The sequence below is a fragment of the Aotus nancymaae genome, unplaced genomic scaffold, assembly GCF_030222135.1.
Source record: "Aotus nancymaae isolate 86718 unplaced genomic scaffold, 86718_ANA_hifiasm-v0.15.2.pri h1tg000059l, whole genome shotgun sequence".
Taxonomy (NCBI): Eukaryota; Metazoa; Chordata; class Mammalia; order Primates; family Aotidae; genus Aotus; species Aotus nancymaae.
In genome coordinates this window covers 59,761,867-59,783,047 of record NW_026988473.1, presented here as the reverse complement: position 1 = coordinate 59,783,047, position 21,181 = coordinate 59,761,867, and the positions used below count along the sequence as shown (strand labels likewise).

General features: G+C 37.8%; 1 protein-coding gene across 4 annotated transcripts in view; it reads right to left on the bottom strand.

Moving 5' to 3' along the window:
• Positions 1 to 21,181, bottom strand: part of UVRAG (UV radiation resistance associated) — a 311,056-nt gene that overhangs the window by 219,211 nt on the left and 70,664 nt on the right. For all 4 annotated transcript variants that reach the window (XM_064365305.1, XM_012469641.3, XM_064365303.1 and 1 more), the window contains exon 6: positions 2,414 to 2,499. In XM_064365305.1, the coding sequence (XP_064221375.1) occupies positions 2,414 to 2,499 (86 nt within the window). The remainder of the gene's footprint in view (positions 1 to 2,413; positions 2,500 to 21,181) is intronic.

The following is a 21,181-nucleotide window of genomic DNA, read 5'->3' as shown; positions in this document are numbered from 1 at the left end:
ACTCCAAACAGCCTGCAGAATTTTATAGAGTTAAGTGACATTAAAGAATTTAGATGTGTGTTTGCACATAAAATTACAGATCAAGTAGGAGAAATTTTATAAACCAAGAAAGCATCAGGAAAAGAAAAGGTATATATTTTTTAAATGACTCCATCCAAGGACAATGTTAGAGAGGAAACCATGAATTAGAGTTTAATGCAATAGGCATAAAATTAAGTTTCCTAAAAATCACTTCATATATAGCATGTCAAGCACTAAGGGAAAAGAGGATCATTTAATAGAGCAGATGATGGGTACTCTTTACTAACATCTGAGAGAACAATCACCAAAAGTTCCATCTGACTCATCAACTTTGATAAGAACAATTTAAAGTTTCCAGTTCCAGAACAACTCCCTGGGTTCAGTAAATTTGGTTGATAAATTACCACTTAATCTGGCTTAGGAAAAGTATATCTGTGTTATTAGCTAGGCATTATACAATACTGATGAGGAGACCACTATCAATAAGGCAGTTCAAATTACTGACACATCTGAAGAATCTGAAAAATACCCTAGATGTGAATCCCTCAAGAGCCAAATCATTGCAAGATCAATTTTCAATAACTGAGCAATTCATCCAAATTAGCCTGATGACTTTGCATTTATGTAGGGCACTGTGTTTACCAAAAAATTTCCTTAGTCATTACGTCATGTGTACCTTATAGCCACCAGTTTAGGAAGGTGAGACTATTAAAAGGATCTACAAAAACATGCTTGTCAGAAAACCTACAAAGCATCCTTCAGTCTGGCTCTTACTTCTGTGTGCCCTCAGATAGATAAAACATTTAATGCCTCTTGGCTACAATCAAGACAAAGGCTATCTATCATCCCTGATGTGTGAAAAACGTTTAAGAGAATAAGATAACAAATGTGAAAACGCTTGAAAATTGCACTGCTTCCACTTTTTAGAAGCACCAGAGGTTAAATAAATCAGGATAAACCAAAGACAAAGGCAGGATCGGATTCATCAAAGCATCCTCCATTATACCACGCTGCTTCACAAGATCCAGCAGTCTTTCTTCAGTTCCTGTTCTCCTACATTGTTACAGTGTTCACTACTCCTTGAAACTATCCTCTTTTAGCATCTATGATGCTACACTATCCCAAATCCTCTTCTTCTTTAGTATTTTTTCTTTTAATTCTACTGTTTTCTCTAATAAGGGCACACAATCTCACATTTAGAACATGTCTTTAAAATAATTGTACCTATACCTCATTTTGCTAAGGAAAGCTGAGATCAAGAAGTATCAGTGGCTTACTAACATTTCAAACCATTTCTAGACATTCTTTTTAATACTTAAAACTTAGTGTGTCTCCAACTGAAGAGGCTTTAAAATATGTTTATGTATTGACACCTCCCACTATCTCCACCCTCTAATTTCTGAACCCTGTGTGTTCTCCTACATATCCTAAGCAGTCAAGGTGTAGATAACTCTCAAGCAAGAACCAAAACTCAGAAAATGTATATGGTTACTTTAGTCAAAATCATGTTCCTTAAGATGAATGGACACAGTCCATGTGACCAAACTCTATATCATCATGTGTAATAAGATTCATGCTCACAAAGGAAAGGCCAATTTTGTAATGTTTCTAAAATAACCATTTCTCCAAGCATCCTTCTTGATTCTTCCTCAAGTACATATATAGAGGATGTCTAATGGTCTGAAATGTATTATGTGTCATGTAAACATTAAAAATACTGTCAAAATCAAATTTCAATGAACAATCTGTCTGAGTAGGGTGAACATAGGTTGAGTGTCACTGCTAACTTTATTTGGAATTGCATTTATTTTGGTAGCTTGCCCCCTGGAAAAATATCCTTGATGATCTATCACATTTGAAATTAAAGCCAAATTTTAAAATCTTTCAAAATTAAGCCCAGACATTATGAAAATATAGAGCTGAGGCCTTTAAGCCTCTGAGTATTAGATACATGCAAAGCTTTTTTCGCTTGCCAAACATAATTCTTTTAAGACGAAGAACGGGTCAAATCTCAAAGCCATGTTTGGGGCTGCTGAAGAGCTTTCTGAGTGATGCTGTAGTTGTTAAGCCTTTGATAAGTCTAACTTTTGCACCTTTGATTGCTGTTCTGTAGGGTACAGAAGACTAGAAAATAGCTCATGTCTGTTTTAAGATCACTGGCTTCCAAATATTCTCTCCCACTGTCCAGAGAAAGGAAATGGTCTTCCAAAGACTTTGTAAAAGAGATAAACTTAAATCACTGTAGCTGCAAAATTTATGAGGCTTGCACTAAAAAACGCTAAGCTTGAATAACAGCCTCTAAAACTCCCATTAATTTTCTCACATTGAAATGTCACAAACTCAAAATGAGAAAGATTCCTTAGAATTCAGGGCGATCTAAGAAGTTTCTTACCGTAGCAAAGAGAAGACATCATAAGAATTGCGAACACAGTTCTGATCCACCTGCAGAAGAATATTCTTCTGAGCAACTGAATAACCCTGAAAGACATTAATCAACAAATTAATCGAAACCAAATCAAATAAAATCTATGCACAAATTAATCATGTTTGTCTTTTTAAAAATATGACATATTAACAACTGAATAAATATAAACTTTTAGAGATTCCAAATAGTAAAGTATATTTGCCATATAACAGAAGTCTAACCTTTCAGGCAAGGGAATTTAAAATCAGTTTTGGCGGGGGGATCTGACAAGAGTGGAGAGGGGGTGCACCCAGCCCAGCCCCGAGTCCTGCAGCCTTCCCTCCCACCACAGTGTGGACCCAGCGATTGCTGCCCCAGCCATGGAGCAAGACAACAGCCCCCAGGCCCTGCGGGGGCAGAGCAGATTTGGAGGTGTCACCCTACACTGCCACCCTTGTGCTGACCAGTCATCCCTAAAGAGAGATGAACACAGATCCTTGACCCACTTTGGTAATATCTCCACAGCGACAGAAGATGACAAAGATCACACCCACAGTGAGAGGGCTCCAGATGATGGCTGAACAGCACCTGGAGCGACAGCAGCATGGAGAGGCGCCTGAGGGAGCTGCTGAGAGCACAGGGACCCAGGAGACCTGCCCACCTGGGATCACAGACATGGAAGTGGAGTCAGGGCTGGGCACCTTTGGGCCATTACAAGAGCCTGCAGAATCTATCCCCACAACTCAGGAGAGAGGCGGTAAAAAAATGTGGCACAAAGGAACCCTCAACCCATATACCACCACTGGATTCCCAGAAGCCAGCTCAGCTTGAGAGAAGGAGGTATCCTGGAATCAAGACTGCAGTTTGGGAATGCATGAACACTGGATTTGTTTCTTATGTCTTCACTTTTGGGGAAAATCTCTTGTTTTAAAAAAAATGGTAAATTTGGGGTTAGGTCAAAAATAAAATAAAATACATTTCTTCTCACAGTTTCCCATGGAAGCAATGTTTCACATTATAAATTGTGGTGAACCTCCCAAGGAAGCTCCAGAAGTCATTTTAACATATTATGTGTCTCAAAAAGAGTATTAACAATAATATTTCAACTATGCCTAGCCATCATATGTAATGTTTTTATGGGGGAAAGGGCATTCCAAGTTCTGATTAGGAACACCAGAAACAAGTATTTCCACTCCGTGGTACAAAGGAGCGAGGATACTTTCTAAAAAGAACTTAGGACAATTCCAGAAGAAGAACAGAATAGGTATCTTTGTCATTTAAGAAAGGCAGAGTAGGAAACTGATTTGAGTAATGATAAAACTCCAGTCTCCTGCATAACTAGTCTACATGAATTACTCTTTCCCTACTGCAATTTCCCTGTCTTGATAAATCGGCTCTGTCTAGGCAGCAGGCAAGGTGAACCAATTGAGCAGTTACACCACTGTGCTCCAACTTGGGCGACAAAGTAAGACCCCGTCTCTTAAAAAAAAAATAAAAGGCAGAGTAAACAGTAGTTTAAAAAAAAAACTCTGGACCCACCAGGATTCCTATTCAAGCCTTCAATAAATACAACCACTGTATAATCTTAAGCAAGGCACCAGAGTACTCTGAGTTTAACCTTGGTTTCTTCATCTGTAATATGGAGATGGTAACTGCCTCACAAATTGTGGGAATTAAAAGTTAGTATCTATAAAATGAAAGGTATGTAATAAGCACCATGCACGTGTTTGCTATAATGCTAGTAGAAGCATTAAAAGTTATGTCACTACAGACATTAAAAGGATATTAGGAGAATATTATTAACAACTTTATGCTAATAACTGTGACAACTTAGATTAATTAGACAAGTTCCCTGAAAAGAAACACAAAGTGCCAGACACACTATGAAACATCTAAATAGCCCCATATCTACTTTTTTAGTGAATAAGCAATTGAAAAGCTTCCCACATACACACAAAAAATCCATGTCCAAATGGTCTCACTGATGAATTTCATCAAACATTTAAGAAAGAAATAATATCCACTTTACACAAACTCCTTCAGAAAATGGAGAAGGGAACAATTCACAACTTATAAAACTAGGATCACTGATGCCAAAACTAAATAGAGAACACACACACACACACACACACACACACACACACACAAAGGAAATTATACAACAATATCCCTCACGAACAGAAACACAAAAATCCTTAGCAAAATATCAGCAAATTGAACCAGCAATACATTATGAAGATTAAAAAGGACACAGTATTCACTGGATATAGCCTAAGAATATCTAGTTAATCTACCTTTTAAAAAACAATCAACTAGACAAATACATGAAACAATTCTTATAAATCTATCTTGATGGGCAAATCATTATAAAGATGCAATGTGAAAACAATAACATAAAGGTGGGGGAACACAGCTATACAGAAGCAAAGCTTTTTACAGTATTAAAACTAAGTTGGTATTAATTCAAACTAGGCTGTTATAAATTAAAGAAGCTTGTTCTTTAAAAAGATCAACTGTGACAAATTTTTTTTTTTTTTTTTTTTTTTTTTTTGAAACAAGTCTGATTCTGTCACCCAGGCTAGAGTGTAGTGGCGCAATCACAGTTCACTGCTGCCTTGACCTCCTGGGCTGAAGCCATCCTCTTGCCTCAGCCACTTGAGTAGCTGGAATTTACAGGCGTGCATCACCACACCCAGCTAATTTTTGTATTTTTTTGTAGAGATGGGGTTTCTCCATGTTGCCCAGACTGACCTTGACTTCCTGAGCTCATGAAATCCTCTCACCTCAGCCCTTCGGTTAGCTGTGACTACAGGCATGCACTACCATGCCCAGCTAATATTTATTTTTTATAGAGAGGAGGGATGTTACTATGTTGCCCAGGCTGGTCTTGAATTCCTGGATGCAAGCTATCCTCCTACCTGAGCCTCTCAAAGTGCTGAGATTCCAGACATGAGCCACTGCACCTGGCTCACTGAAAAATCTTAAGGTAAACTAACTAAAGAGAAAAGACAGAATACTCAAATCACTAAAATCAGGACAGAAGTGGGAACGTTATTACCAACCTTACAGAAATAAAAAGGATAATGATAGAATATAATAAACAATTAATTGTATGCCAACAAATCAGACAGCCTAGACAAAATTATACACAAACTACTAAAAATGGCTCAAGAAGAAACAGAAAACCTGAACAGACCTATAACAGATCACGAGGTATATAGAATTTGTAATCACAAAACTCCCACCAAAAAAAAAAAAAAAAAGTCCAGAACCACATTGTTTGACTGGTAAGTCTACCAATTATTTAACACCAATCCTTCTCAGAGTCTTCAAAAATCATAAAAGCAAGGAAACACTTCTCAAGTTATTCTCTGAGACCAATACTATCCTGATACCAAAGCCAGATAAAAAAGTCACAAGAAAACTATAGACCAATATCCTTTATGAATATAGATATAAAAATCTTCAACAAAATACTACTAAAACTGATCTAGCGGCATATTAAAATAATTATAACCCACAATCTGGCAACTATTTCTGGATATACACCCCAAAAAAGTGAAAGCAAGGATGGGAAGTGCCATTTGCATATCGATATTCACAGCAGCGTTATTCACAATAGCCAAGGGGTGGAAGCAACCCAAGTATCCACAGAGAGGTGATGGATAAACAAAATATAGTATAGTCACACAATGAAATATTATTCAGCATTAGAAATGAAGGAAATTCTGACACATGCTAAACCATTGATGAAGCCTGAGGACATTATATTAAGTGAAATAAGCCAATCAAAGGAAAACTATTACATGATTCCATTTATATGAGGTACCTAGAGTAGTCAAATTCATAGAAAGTTGAAGGGTAACTGCAGGGACCAGGGGAGAGGGGAGAATGAGGAATTATTGTTTAATAGAGAGTTCCAGTTTTGCAAGATGAAATACATGGATAGAGGCAATGGTTGCACAACAATGTGAACGCACCTAATGCCACTTAACTGTACACTTAGAATGGTTAAGATGGTAAATTTTATGTATTTGTAATTTACCACAAAAAAAAAGTTTTAAAAAGATTGTACACCATGAACAGGTGAAATTCATACAGGGTATGCAAGGAAGTTTCAAAATATACAAACCAACCAGGCTGGGCACCTATAATCCAAGCACTTTGGGAGGCCCAGGCAGGAGGATCACTACAACCCAGGAGTTAGAGACCAGTCTGGGTAGCATAGTGAGACACCATCTCTACAAAAAAAATTTTTTAAGAAAGAAATTGGCTGGGCATGGTGGTGCATGCCTGTTGTCTGAGCTACTTAGGAGGCTGAGGTGGGAGGATCACCTGAGCCCAGGGGTTTGAGGGTGCAGTGAGCCATGACTGTACCAATGCATTCCAGCCTAAGTGACAGAGGAAGACTGTATCAAAAAAAAAAGAAAGAAAGAAAGAAAGAAAGAAAGAAGAATCAATGTAATACACCACAATACATAGTCATCTCAGTTGATGCAGAAAAGCATTTGACAAAATTCATCACCTTTACATGATTAAAAAAAAAAATTCAACAAACTAGGAATAGAAAGGCATTTCCTAGCCCTGATAAAGGGCATCTACAAAAAACCTACGGCTAACAACATACTCAATGGTAAAAGACTCAAAGTCTTCCCCCAACATAAAAAACAAGAAAGACAAGGTGATTGCTCTTCTACTCAACATTTGTAATCTAAGTTCCAGACAGAACAATTAGCCAAGAAAAATAAATAAACTGTATTCCAACCAAAACAAATAAAATGGCATCCCATGTTCATGGATTTAAAGACTTAATATTGCCAACATAGCAACAATACCCAAAGCAATCTAGATATTCGATGCCATTCAAAATTCCAGGATCCTTGTTTACAGAAACGGAAAAGCCAATTCTCAAATTCACATGGAGTTGCAAGGGCCAAAAAACAGCCAAAATTATATTGAAGAGAACAAAGTTAGAAGATTGACACATCCCAATTTCAACTTAAAAAATGCAATGACAGTCAAAACAGGATAGCACTGACACAAGGACAGACATATAAATCAACAAAATAGAACTGAGAATCCAGAAATAAATTGATGCATCTATGATCAACTGATTTTCAACAAAGATTCATAGAATACTCCATGGGGAAATAACTCTTTTCATCAAACAGTACTGAAAAAACTAGATAGCCACATGTGAAAGAATGAAGTCGGACCTGCCCCAATCCTATATTTTTTAATTACCTCAAAATGAATCAAAGGTTTAACTGTAAAACCATAAAGGTGGCCAGGCACAGTGACTCGCACCTGTGATCCCAGCGCTTTGAGAGGCTGAGGCAGGAGGATCACTTGAGGTCAGGAGTTCAAGACCAGCCTGGCTAACATGGTGAAACTCGTCTCTACTAAAAATACAAAAATTAGCCAGGCATGATGGCACACGCCTGTAATCCCAGTTACTCAGGAGGCTTGAGGCAGAAGAATTGCTTGAACCTGGGAGGCGGAGTTTGCAGTGAGCTGATACCATGCCACTGTACTCCAGCCTGGGCAACAGAGTAAGACCCTATCTCAAAAAAAAATAAAAAATAAAAAAAAAGCTAAAAAACTGTAACACTATTAGAAGAAAACACAGAGGTAAATCTATATAACCTTGGATTTACCAATCGATTCTTAGATATGGTATCAAAAGCATGAGTATGAAAAATCAGTAAATACTATTTCATTAAAAACTTTTGTGCATCAAAAGACACTATCAAGTAAGTAGAAAAACAACCCAACAGAATGGGAGAAAATATTTATAAATTATATATGTGATAGAGGTCTAATATTCAGATGATAAAAAGAACTCTTACATTCAACAACAAAAAGACAAACAACTCAATTTAAAAATGGGCAAAGAACCTGAAGAGACAATTCTTCAAATTAAGATATACAAATGGCATAAAAAACAGAAGTAAGTGTTAGTGAGGATGTGGAGAAATTAGAGCCCTCACATATTGCTATTAGGAATATAATGGTCAGCCACTGAATTAAAAAAGAAAAAAAAAAAGTTTAGCAGTGCCTCAAAAAGGTAATCATAGAATTATAATATGACCCAGCAATTTCACTCCTAGGTTCATACGCAATAGAACTGAAAATAGGCACTCAAACAAACAGTTGTACACGAATGTTCACAGCAGCACTATTCATAATAGTCAAAAAAATAGAAACAACACAAATGTCTATCAACAGATGAATAGATAAGCAAAATGTGTGTGTGTGTATGTGTGTGTACACATACAATAGAATATTACTCAGCCCTAAAAGGGAATGAAGCACATGCTACCTGTAGATGTAACACCAAAACATTATACTAAGTGAAAAAAAGTCAGAACAAATGGTCACATACTATATGATTCAATTTGTAGGAAATACCCAAAATAGGTAAATCCATAGAGATAGAAAGCAAATGAGTCTTTGCCAGGGGTTTGGAGGACAGCAAAATTAAAAAGTGAGCATTTAATAGGTACAAAGTTTTCTTTGGAAATTATGAAAATGTTTTACAACTTGACAGAGATGGTGGTACACAACATTGTGAATGTACCCAGGGCCACTGAATTGCACACTTCAAATCAGTTAATTTATGTTACATTAATTTCACCTCAACTTAGGAAAGGGATGCTATGAAATAATCTATACATTTTGAGGACAGATGAGGAAAAAGAGAACAGAGACAGGAGACAGTCTTATAAATCAGCAACAAAATCCAAATAATAGGAGACTTGAGAAGTTGATTTAAGAGTCTCAGGAGAAATCATTAATGATGCTCTACTTAGCTTTTCTTATTTTATGCAAAAAGCTGCCAAGTATTTTTTCTGACTATAAAAAATTTATCCACACTCACCAACATACAACTAAAAGCAATACATATAACAGGGAAAGAACATTCAACTGAAAGCTAGGATCCTGCGGTTTTTTGTTTTTCTGTTTTTATTTTTGTTTTTGCGAAAAAGCAATTTATTAGAAGGGGCCAGAGGAGGGCGGAGAGAGAGAGAAAGACAGCTCCCACGTGGCAGGGGACCCAGAGAAAGAATCCTGGATCCTGGGTTTTAATCTACCCTGCCTATCACATAAGTGAGGAAAATAATTTAACTCTTCTAGGCCTCAGTTTCTTTAATTATAAAATGAGATGCAACTACTACTAATAAAAACAATAATAAAAAATAACAGCAATATTGAGAGCAATGTTTATATGCATTTACACAGTGTGGTAGACAGAACTGTATTTTACATGTCAATGTTAACTAACTATTAATATGTTAAATGTTAACACATTTAATAATCACAAACCCCTGTGAAATAGGTACTATTATTATCCCCACTTCAAAGGTGTGGAAACTGAGACACAAAGAGGATTAAAGAGAAGAGCCATGCAGTCTGGCTCCACAGCCCATGTTCTTAAGAACCAGGCTATACTTGATGATCTCTAAGACCTTTTCCAATTCTAAAATTCTGAGTCCATGTACATTTAAGGCAATTTAAGGACATTATTAAGCCCTTCTGTTTCAGCCATCACTTAGCAATTAACATTCTTGAAATATGCTAGGAGCCTTGTTCTGAATGACATCTAACTTCACCAGATGTTCGATCCCAGACTTCTGATGAAGGATTATAATGGAAAGAAATGGCTCATTTGTATCTGGTTATCTGTGTGAGATACTGCCAAGTGCCAAAGAGCCCAGAAGAGATTTACATGTCACTCAAAATTCTTCTGAAGTCAGGCCTAACAATTCTTCTTCAAGGAATGGAATAGTAACCAGTCTGGGTGAGTGCCTATTAAACTTCTCAGGGAAATAGATAATTCCACATATCCAATGAGCAGGAGTAATTCCAGGCAAGTCAGGTGTATTTCTAGATGAGTGGTCAGCAAACTTTCTCCATAAAGGGCCAAATAGTAAATGTTTTAGGCTTTGCAGGCCACGTGTTATCTATATCACATATTCTTATTTTTTCTTTAAAATTCTTTAAAATGTAAAAATCATTCTTAGTTGCAAGCCACACAAAAACATGTGCTGGATCACAGTTTGCTTACCCCTGTACTAACTCATTGGATGAGTCGCGTTTTAAAACATGTTACTATATATCTTGAGAGTTTTTAGCTGTAACAACACAAGACTGTCCTTAACTTCATTAAAACTACAAAATTTATACAGGAAGAACCCAGTTAGCAGGATAACTGACTAGGAAGCAAATAGCATTAAACATATACTTATTCCTTTCAGTGTTTACTGAACACATAGATGGTGTTAAGTCAATTATTACTACTGTCCTAACAAAGTACACAACCCAGTGAAGGTTCCAAGTAAGTAAAATAATACAAGAGTGCCATAAGAAAGGTTTTTTAAAAAGCTACAGGAGTTCTGCTGCAGTAAAGATTCCATCTAGTAGAACAGGAACATCAAAGGCTGCAGGGGTGGCAGTGTTTAGGATGGATTAAGTAGTACTGAAAAGTGAATGGCAGTGAAGGAAAGTCCCACACAGACTGAACACCTTTAGCCAAAGCACGACAGTAGGAAAACACAAGCTGCATTCAGAGAAAATTAAATAGTGGTCCAATTCGTTTAGCTTCAGTGACGTGGAAATTATTTGGATCCCTGGAGAGGGAAGTAGTGGGAGATACAGCTGAATAAGTAAGTGAGGAGGGCCAGAACACAGCAAGCCTTGAATACCATGCTAAAATGTAAAGACAACCTATGGGCAGTAAGGACTCATGAAAGGTTTCTAACAGTTTGGGTTATGATCAGAGCTACATTTAAGGAAGGTTACTCTGGTATTGACAAATGTGATAAAGTGGAGGGAGAAGACTGTCCAACTACCAGATAGGAGGCTACCATAAAAATCCATACATACTAGACAGAATGAAGGTTCAAAATCCATCAATGGCAATGGTAATGAAAAACAACAGAAACAGAAAAAGAGACAGGAGGAGGAGGAAGGTGGGTAGGAGGAGGAAAAGGAAGAAGAGAGATAAAAGCAGAGCTAGAACCCAAAGTACTATTGACTGACTGAATTTGGGCTGATGGAGAGAAGGCGATCAGGCCAGAGATTTGGAGACATCTAGCAGACAATACAAATTTATTCTATGCAATCTTTAAGCAAAGGCATAAAAAACGAAAGTGTGCTTTAGCAAGATTAATGAGGCAGCAGTAAGACAGAGTGGATACAAAGAGACTAGAGTCCACAGCCCCACCAGGAAACTACTGCAGCGACCCAGCCCTTTGGGAATGTTGATCTCAGTTTGCATTATGGCAATGGACATGGAAAAGTAGCCACAGATACCAGAACTATTTCAAAGAAGAACTCAGAAGAGTCTAGTGGCTGACTAAATAGAGTGGATAAAATTTGAAAAAAAAAAAAAAAATGTATCAACACTAACTATAAAATTTGAGGCCTGGATAAATTAAAAAATAGTTAATAACGACATGGAAAACTGGAAGAGAACGCAATCCTGGAAAGATAAATGAAGAGCTCCATTTAAAGTATAATAATTTGGCAGATGTCTATGCAGAAATGTCAGAACCCACTAAGACAGAGAATCAGAATTTTGAGTAACAAGCTATACCAGGGGTTCTCAACCCCCAGGGCAAGCATCACCCCCTGAGCTCCACCTCCTGTCAGATCAGCGATGCCATTAGATTCTCATGGGAGCTTGAACTCTACTGTAAACTGTACATGCAAGGGATCTAGGGTGTATACTCCTTATAAAAATCTAACTAAAGCCTGATGATCTGAAGTGGAACAGTTTCATCCTGAAACCATCCCCACCCCCATCTGTGGAAAAACTTGTCTTCCATGAAACTGATCCCCGGTGACAAAAAGGTTGGGGACTGCTGAGCTATACTGATGACAACCAAGTGCTGTATTCCAGCAGAATTTCTAATGATCTGCTGCTACAGAAGCTTCCTTCACTCATTTGACAAGTATTTACTGGATTATTATTATATGTCAGAAACAGTGCTAAGTAGTAGGGATCAATAGGTGAAAACAGATGCTGTCCCTACCCTCGAACAGTAAACAGTGTAGCAGATAAGAGACATAATGGCCAATCAGAATATAATAGGATAAGGGTCAGTGACGAGAGAAATGTAATACAGGTGCTATGGAAGCATATGAAAGGGATATATTCACATTGGATTTAAGAGGTACATCACAGAAAAACATTCCTATGGAAATGGGGCCTTAGCTAAAACTGCTGTGAACAAATCTTTAGCCTAAGAGTGTTAAGGATGGAGTGTTCAGAAATAAGGAATAGCAAGACCTCATAAGCCATTAATCACTGAGGACGAATACTGCTGACAAGATTTGAATAAAGGAAGAACATGATCAGCATTTTAGAAAGATAAATCTGGCTATAATGTCAAGAACCAGGAAAAAAGTAGATATTTAGCAGCCACCATCAGTAGTGACTGAAGCACAAAAGAAGGGACTCAGGACAACTCTATGTTCTGACTTGAGAAAGTAGGTGGATCGTGGTACCATTCACTTCACTAAGAAACACAGAGGAAAAGTTGTGAGAGGGGAAGTGGAATTGAACTCAGCTTGAGCTACGGAGAGCATGTGTATCTCCGAAACATCCAGGCAAATTTGAGACATGTCTAGATACATGGAAATCTAGACTGGAGGTTCTATCTGGGAGGAAAGCTTTTCCCAGCAGGACTTGCCAGTGTTCTATATTTATTCATTAAACCATAAGTGAGCTTTGAAAGTAATCTTCTTCTACTTAACCTAGGCAAAATAAGAAATCTTGATGAGCAAGGGAAAAAAAAAATGGCTCATCCTACTACTTGAGCACATTTTCAGATACAATGAGTAGACTTTTTTAAAATACAGTGCTTTATTTGTATGACTACAGCTGCCTAATGAATCAATAGAAAGCCTGTGTTCTTAGATGTATATGTTCATTTGGACATTAATAACACTTTTAGGTGTCAGTGAAGTTTAAGCCGAATGAAACTGTGCACATATCTCTGTTAAGCATCATCAAGCCTTAGACACCCCTGGCTCTGAGATCTGATGAAGCCCAGATGCTAAGTTGTTAAGGAGGGAAGGTGAAACCTCTTCTTAGACAATTAACCTGAGCTGAATGAGTACATCCCAGCAGATTTGGCCCAACAACAGAGACAACAGAGGATGTTTTTCCTCTCCTTTAAAACAGGGAGAAACACTGAGAAGTAAGAATAATGTTACTTAGCAAAGGTATACAGATCCTGAAACTAAAATTAATGATTTTAAATGTAAACAGAGATGATGTTTTTGTTCATACTTCAAATATACTCAGAAAATAATCACAATCACAGGCACATACTCCAAGTATGAAGTGGACTAAGTGCCTTCAATGCTACTCCATGACATGAGGACTGAAAGTAACACTGCTAAAGTAGCCATCCCTTAAGTAAAAAGTCTACCCTAAAACTGAGATGGGAACAATGTGATCCTAGTGGACTTCATTCACTCATGGAAAAATATTCAGTAAGCAAAGTCTATGCTAAACCCTGAGACTACAAAACTGAGTAAGGCATAACCTCAGCCGTAAAGGAGCATACGCCCTAATAGGAAGAAAGGATGTATGCCCAAATTACTGTAACTGTAAGAGAAGAGAGGAGAGTAGGAAGAGAAGGCAACAGTGACAGCATGTTAACTAGCATTCGTGGAGAGAAAAAAGGAGAGTGAGAGAAGATTTCCAGCTTTGTATAACAGCTGAAACAGAAACTGACTTATAGGATGGGGTGAGGGGGCCCAAATGCCCTCATTACAAATCTAAAAAAGAATAGTGAAAACAAGTTTTTAAAATATTAAACAAAACAAAATTTTAAACTCTCTGAATCCCCTGGTGAGAACAAGTCGAGCTCTGTTCTGTTTACCTCTCAAGAATCTAAAACATCTATATGAAGAATCATACTTGGCTTTGAATTTTACAGTACTAAAGTTCTCAAAAGCTCCAAAATTGTGCTAAGGAGACAAGATCCTCCAAATTCATAACAGGAAACATGGCATTTTCCCAGATTATACTCTGGCTTCAATGAAGAGAGAGAATGGGGACCACACTGCAGCAGCAGGATTTATAAACATGAATTACGGGATAAGATGATTTTCCAAACATCTGTCAGAAGCTAACTCGATCCAAGAGAAAAGGGGGAAAAAAGACTCAGAGGGAAGCCAAATATAGTGACTAATGTGTGGAACTTTTGTGGACTTCAGTGGGTTGATGGTCTCATGGGCATTGCATGCCCACTCTACAATAATAAATACCCAAATCTGTAGAATAAAGCACTCTGATACTGTTCAAAGTGTTTGCATGTGTACTCTCATTTGATTCCCACATTGCACAACTAGTTATGCTTTGTGCTGGTTAAAGTGAAGGGAGAGCCTTGGTACGTTGTCACACTATATGAAGTGGGAAGAAATGTACAGAAGCCATACAGCATAGTGGTCAAGAAAACAAGCCTTCAAATGAATCAGACCTGGGCTCCAGTCATGGATCTGCTACTTACCACCTATGCAATCTTGCCTCGGTCAGTAGTTTAATGCTTTCTTCTAAGATACTTCACTCATAAAATGAGGATAACTACCTCATAGGGCTGTTATATACAAATTAAATAAAAATACGTAACATATCTGGAATAGTATCTCATAACAGGCACTCAGTAAATGAAAACTGGCAATGGTAGTTTTTAAAAGCTCTGTATTCCTGAAAGGAGAAATAGGAAAATCATTAAAAAATAAAATAGGCTGAGCATGGTGGCTCACGCCTGTAATCCCAGCACTTTGGGAGGCCGAGGCGGGTGGATCACGAGGGCAAGAGATCGAGACCATCCTGGTCAACATGGTGAAACCCCGTCTCTACTAATACAAAAAATTAGCTGGGCATGGTGGCGCGTGCCTGTAATCCCAGCTACTCAGGAGGCTGAGGCAGGAGAATTGCCTGAACCCAGGAGGCGGAGATTGCGGTGAGCCGAGATCGCGCCATTGCGCTCCAGCCTGGGTATCAAGAGCGAAACTCCGTCTCAAAAAAAAAAAATAATAATAATAATAATAATTAATAAAATAAATTATAGCTACATCTAAGTTATCATCCATAGCATGGAGCTAACTTGCCATGTCAAGTTCAACAGATCATGAGCCCTCTGAACCTTATCTATAAAATAAGAGTATTGGGCTAGATAACTAATATTCCCTGCAGTGTTCCAGCTAATTAGGATTTTCTTACTTTTGAGATATGGAACCTAAAGCTAAGAGAGGTTAAGTGATTTGCTCAAGGAACACAGTACCAGAACAAATTGAAAAATATAAAATAAGGAAGTTTCATCTGTGCAGATTTTCAAAACAGATCCTAAAACTTGTTATACCTAAATCTTCAATCTCAGTCTATGTACTTGAGACAATCAAGTTATGTGGTTATTTTTGTGAAATTCATCACCAAAATGCTATTTCAATATCCTGAGAGTTTCTTTCATTCACAAAGATTTGCTCCTTTTGACTTGGATTCTATTCCTGCTCTAATTTTTTCCATTAAAATGAGAAAGTATTGCCATCTACTGGACTCTAAAGATATTACTGCTATAGCTTCTAGTCAGAATAGAATTCTTACCGGTCTAATGCTTCTGCAACTTATCAACAGTACAATAGTTGGAGTAATTGTACCACTATGAGTTACATAAAAATAAATACCAAAAGTTGAGGTTGGAGGTAATCCAGGGTGGGACAAATATCATCTACTCAAGATTTCTATTCTCAATTATTGCTATGATAGCCCTAAATACAGCAGGCATTCACCTGCATTTACTAACAAAATTTTATTGAGCGCCTGCTACACACCAGGCACTGTGCTAGAGATATAGTGTTAATACAACGGTAAGCATTAGAGATGTAATTCCTTTTATCATAGGATTTAGAGCCTAGTGAGTAGTAGATGCCAGGAGTGCCTATAATTAAACTCACATCAATCTGACTCCAATACCCATATTCCTAACGATTATGATTATGTATTCATCCAAAGTAGCTGTCAGCAGTCCCACAAAAGAAGAGTGGTCACCAAAAGGAAATTCAGGCAAAGATAATCTTACCTTTATACATTAAAGGCAAAATCCTGAATGGGAATCTGAAGATTTCCAGCTTACTGGCTCAACAGCCTTTTTTTTCTCACCCTCTCCTAATCACCATCATAGCAGTTAAACCCACCTAGAAAACCCATGTCGAAATCTCTCCAGGCCACCCAGCCTTATTCACCAACTGCCATCCACAACATCAAGGTATAACAAAGCTCCTCTTTGCTTCCCAATAGTCACCAATCATTAAAACCTCTGCCTGAAGTGCTCTTCAAATTATCTAAGGTTCTGCTAAAACTCGCCTGCATTATCTGCAAGACGCAAACAACTGACACCAAAAACAATTTTTCAAACTAAACTCCTTTGTAAACTGGATGTCTTCTGGAATATATGCTATCTTATCTCCTCAACAAAGAAAATAAGTGTGAATCCATGTCTTACACTTTTATCCCACAGCACTCAGTTTAATAATGGGCTTGATATTTTTTAACAGAAAAAAAAATCATGAATCACTTTACAACTAAGATAAAAATCTGCATCATCACTTATTCAACTTCTCTTTTGTCTGCATTGCTATTAAATACTTAAGGTTGCAGTATCTGGCTGGGTGTGGTGGTTCACGACCGTAATCCCAACATTTTGGGAGGCCAAGGTAGGAGGATCATTTGAACTCAGCAATTCGAGACCATCCTGGGCAACACAGTGAGGCTTCATCTCTATTTTTTTCTTTAAAAAAACAAAAAGAATGTCACATTTGTATGACAAATAAAGACCATTTTGCTACATAAAATTAGCAAGAATATATCATTCCCTAATAATGCCAGGAGAGGTCTGTGAACAAAGGATTAAAATCCACAGTGTTTATTTTAGTGAAAAAATTTTCAATATATTAAGTAATGTCCAAACACACTCCTAGAAGTGAAAATGAACTACTTACTCATTATATTCTAAGGTTAGGAGATTTTGGTTCCTAAAAACTCAACAGAGTGGGAGAAACATATAAAGAGAGCAAAGTTATGAACAAATACATAATTTCAGCTTTCAGATCCATAATGAATTGAAGACATATGAAAAGAATGTAGACAGACAGAGTATTAACATCAACATAATCATCAGCAATAATAAAACTGTTTCTGGTTACAGCTAATGTAAAAAACAAGAATGCCAAAGGACAGGTCAACAAAAATTTTAGGCATTATTAAAAGTTGCTTTCAAATGTGCTCTGTCATTGATTTCTAAGTATAACTTTTCCTCTTCTGTATAAAACACTCATTCTTAAAATTTAATCTTGTCTCAAAGCCTTGTTGCTTTAGCATTTTAAAGCTTTAAACGAAATATTTCAAACCTATATGATACCTTTTTATAATTTTTGATTTTTTTAAATTTTTTTTGTGATTACAAATATATTTGGACTTAATGCTACTCCCACACTACACGTTTCTTTTTACCTTTTATTTCCTTTTCTGTTTCCTACCAAGTTTACAAAGTTCTCTATACTTTCTATTCCCTTTTTTCCTCTGCTAATTAGAAATCTATGATCTCTGTTTTTCATCTTTTTTTGAGGGGGAGTAGAGACAGGGGTACTCTCTTTGTTTCCCAGGCTGGTCTCAAACTCCTGCCTTCAAGTGATCTTCCCACCTCAGCTTCCCAAAGTGCTGGGATTACAGTCCGGGCACAGTGGCTCACGCCTGTAATCCCCACACTCTGGGAGGCTAAGGCGAGCAGATCGCTTGGGATCCAGAGTTCGAGACCAAAGTGCTGGGATTACAGGTGTGAGCACCACACCCAGCCCTCTGTTTTTAGCCTTTACTTTAGGTACCCTTACATTTTTAACATGCACACTTGACCACACTTTTTTCTAACAAATTCTAAAGGTGGTTACTATCTTTATCCTCCTTCCAAACAAATCAGTGACCTCAATGATTCTTAACCTTTTGAACACCCACCGTCATCCTATTATTGTTGTCTAGGGCAATGCTTTTCTCTCTGTGTGGGGAAGGGCCAGCTGGTAGGGTTTTTTTTTTTCTTTATTCCATTGTGAACTGATACTTTTGTAAAATGCAATGAAAAGTCTCAATAACGTCAAATTGCTATAGAAGTTCTGAAACTTTTACTCTCACTTTTTCCACTCTGCTCACCACAGACTAGTGACAGACAGTTCCTGGACTAGCACTGGTCCAGACTACATTTTGAATAACAACGGCCTAGTTTGTTTCACCTTAAAACACATATGCTTATCAGATATTTATTTCTGTTTGTTAGCTTACAGTCAGAAATTAAATTCACTAACGTTTTAACCATTTGTATACACCATGTTTTAACAATTTGTATACAAGGGATACACAAATGGTTAAATTAGTGAATTAATCTCTGACTGTACATACTATATCCTCCCTTTGGTATCATTTTCTATTTGCATCATTCAGCATGGGTAAAGGGTCTGTGGGTAGTAAACTCTCAGTCTTTATGAATTTAAAACTATTCTTGCCAGGTGCAGTGGTTCACACCTATAATCCCTGATACTCAGAAGCTAGGGTGGGCCTGGGCAACAGAGCAAGACTCTCTGTGAATCAATCAATAAAACGCTCGCTCTCTCTCACTCTTACTCTCCTTTTTCTGTTACATAGGCTAGAGTGCAATGCTGCGATCACAGCTCACTGCAGCCTCGAATTTCTGGCTCAAACAATCCTCCTACCTCAGCCTCCCAAGGAGCTTGGACTACAGGCATGTACCATGCCTGGTTAATTTTTTTTTTAATTTTTTGAAGAGATAGGATTTCATTATGTTGCCGAGGCTGGTCTCAAGTTTCCCTCACTCTTGACTAAAAGTTTACTAGATACTGAATTAATACATTAATAATTAATAGCACACTGAAGACATATTTCTTCTGGCATCTACTGTTGCTGATGAGAAGTCTGCTGTCCGCCTAAATTGTAAGTAATATTTCCTTTCTTGCTGGTAGCTTTTCAAATTTCCCCTTTTAGGATTATTATTAAAGTGCTGCAGTTTCTCTAAGCTGTCTTTTCTCAGCCCCAATAGGGGGAGCCCCACTCAGCTTCTCATGCTCATCTAGTGCTCATTTGGCCCCAAGGGGCCCATCTTTCCGCCTACTTCTGGGCAGGGCAGTCAGAAGGCCCAAGTCTTCTGCTTCTTCCCACTTCTTTGTGTTTCTATTCCATTTCTGTTCCACAGATGTTTATTGCCTTGTTTCTTGTTTGCTTCAGGAAGGAATATTTCTTTTACATTTCTCTGATTTCATCAATCCTTAATTTTTGTTTGGTACTGAGGAAGGTCTCAAACAACTGTGAGGTCAGCGACTGTGAGGATCTGGCTATAAGGTTCTTGGGGGATTAAATACAGTAATAGATATGAAGTTCTTACAGTGTTTGATATACAGTAATGCTCAATAGATTTTAGCTACTAATATTATAATTATATGTGCCAGACATTGTCCTAAAAGGTGAGTTATACCAGTTGCAGGAGGAACTTCATGACACAACAGTAAGAGAACAGCTAACCCTGTCAATGAGATATTATGAACAACAGCAGTAGCAGTCCCACGATTCGTTCATTAAATCACAAACACTTTTACTAAGCAAACTGCATACCCCAAGAACTGTGGCAGATGCTGGAAATTCAATATTACTTATTGAAATTGGTCCTTTAAAAGCTTACAGACTAGAAAGGAAGACAGGCCTTGTTGCAAAGTGATATATCTTATGTCAAAGGTATACACAGCATGTTGCTATAGGTACTTAGAAGAGGAGAGCTTTAAAATAAAGAAAGAAAAATGTCTATCAGAGTTTGAACTGAATCTTGAAGAAGTCACTTGAATAACTTCCATTTTGTTAAATCCAATGGGCAATATTTGGTCCTCCAATTTGATCACTCTCTCCTCTTAAAAAACAAGCCAAAAGGCCAGGCACGGTGGCTCATGCCTGTACTCCCAGCGCTTTGGGAGGCCAAGACAGGCAGATCACCTGAGGCCAGGAGTTTGAGACCAGCCTGACCAACCTGCAGAAACCCATCTCTACTAAAAATACAAAATTAGCCAGGCATGGTGGTGCATGCCTGTAATCCCAGCTGCTCGGGAGGCTGAGACAGGAGAATCACTTGAACCTGGGAGGCGAAGGTTGCAGTGAGCCAAGATGGCACCACTGCACAGCCTGGGCAACAAGAGCGAGACTTTGTCTCAAAAAAAAAAAAGAAACAACAACAACAAAAGCCTTTCTTTCTTTGGACTCTGAGATTCTACACAAAACTTTGCTCTCTTTTCCTTGGACCACTTCTTCTCAGTTATCTTTTCTGGTGCCCCCTTGTCTATGTGGCCTTTAGAAGCTGCAGGTCTTCAAGGCATGAGGCCCCTTTCTTCCTACAGTACTGCCTGTTCCTAGTCTATCTTATCCCCACTCATGACTTCAATTACTGTTTGTCATTGGTCCCAGATTTATATTTCTAACCCAGTTCTCTCCTCTAAACTTCAGACTCATATATCCAAATGCCTACTTCCATCTACACACGGATGTCTCAAAGGCATCTCAAACTCCATAGGACCAAATTGCAACTCACAATCTGCCTCCACCAAACCTGGTTTTCCAGTATCTCTTAGTATTCTCAGTGCCTGGCACCTTTATCCATCCAGTTACTTCATCTAAGCTAGAAATGCAAAAGTCAT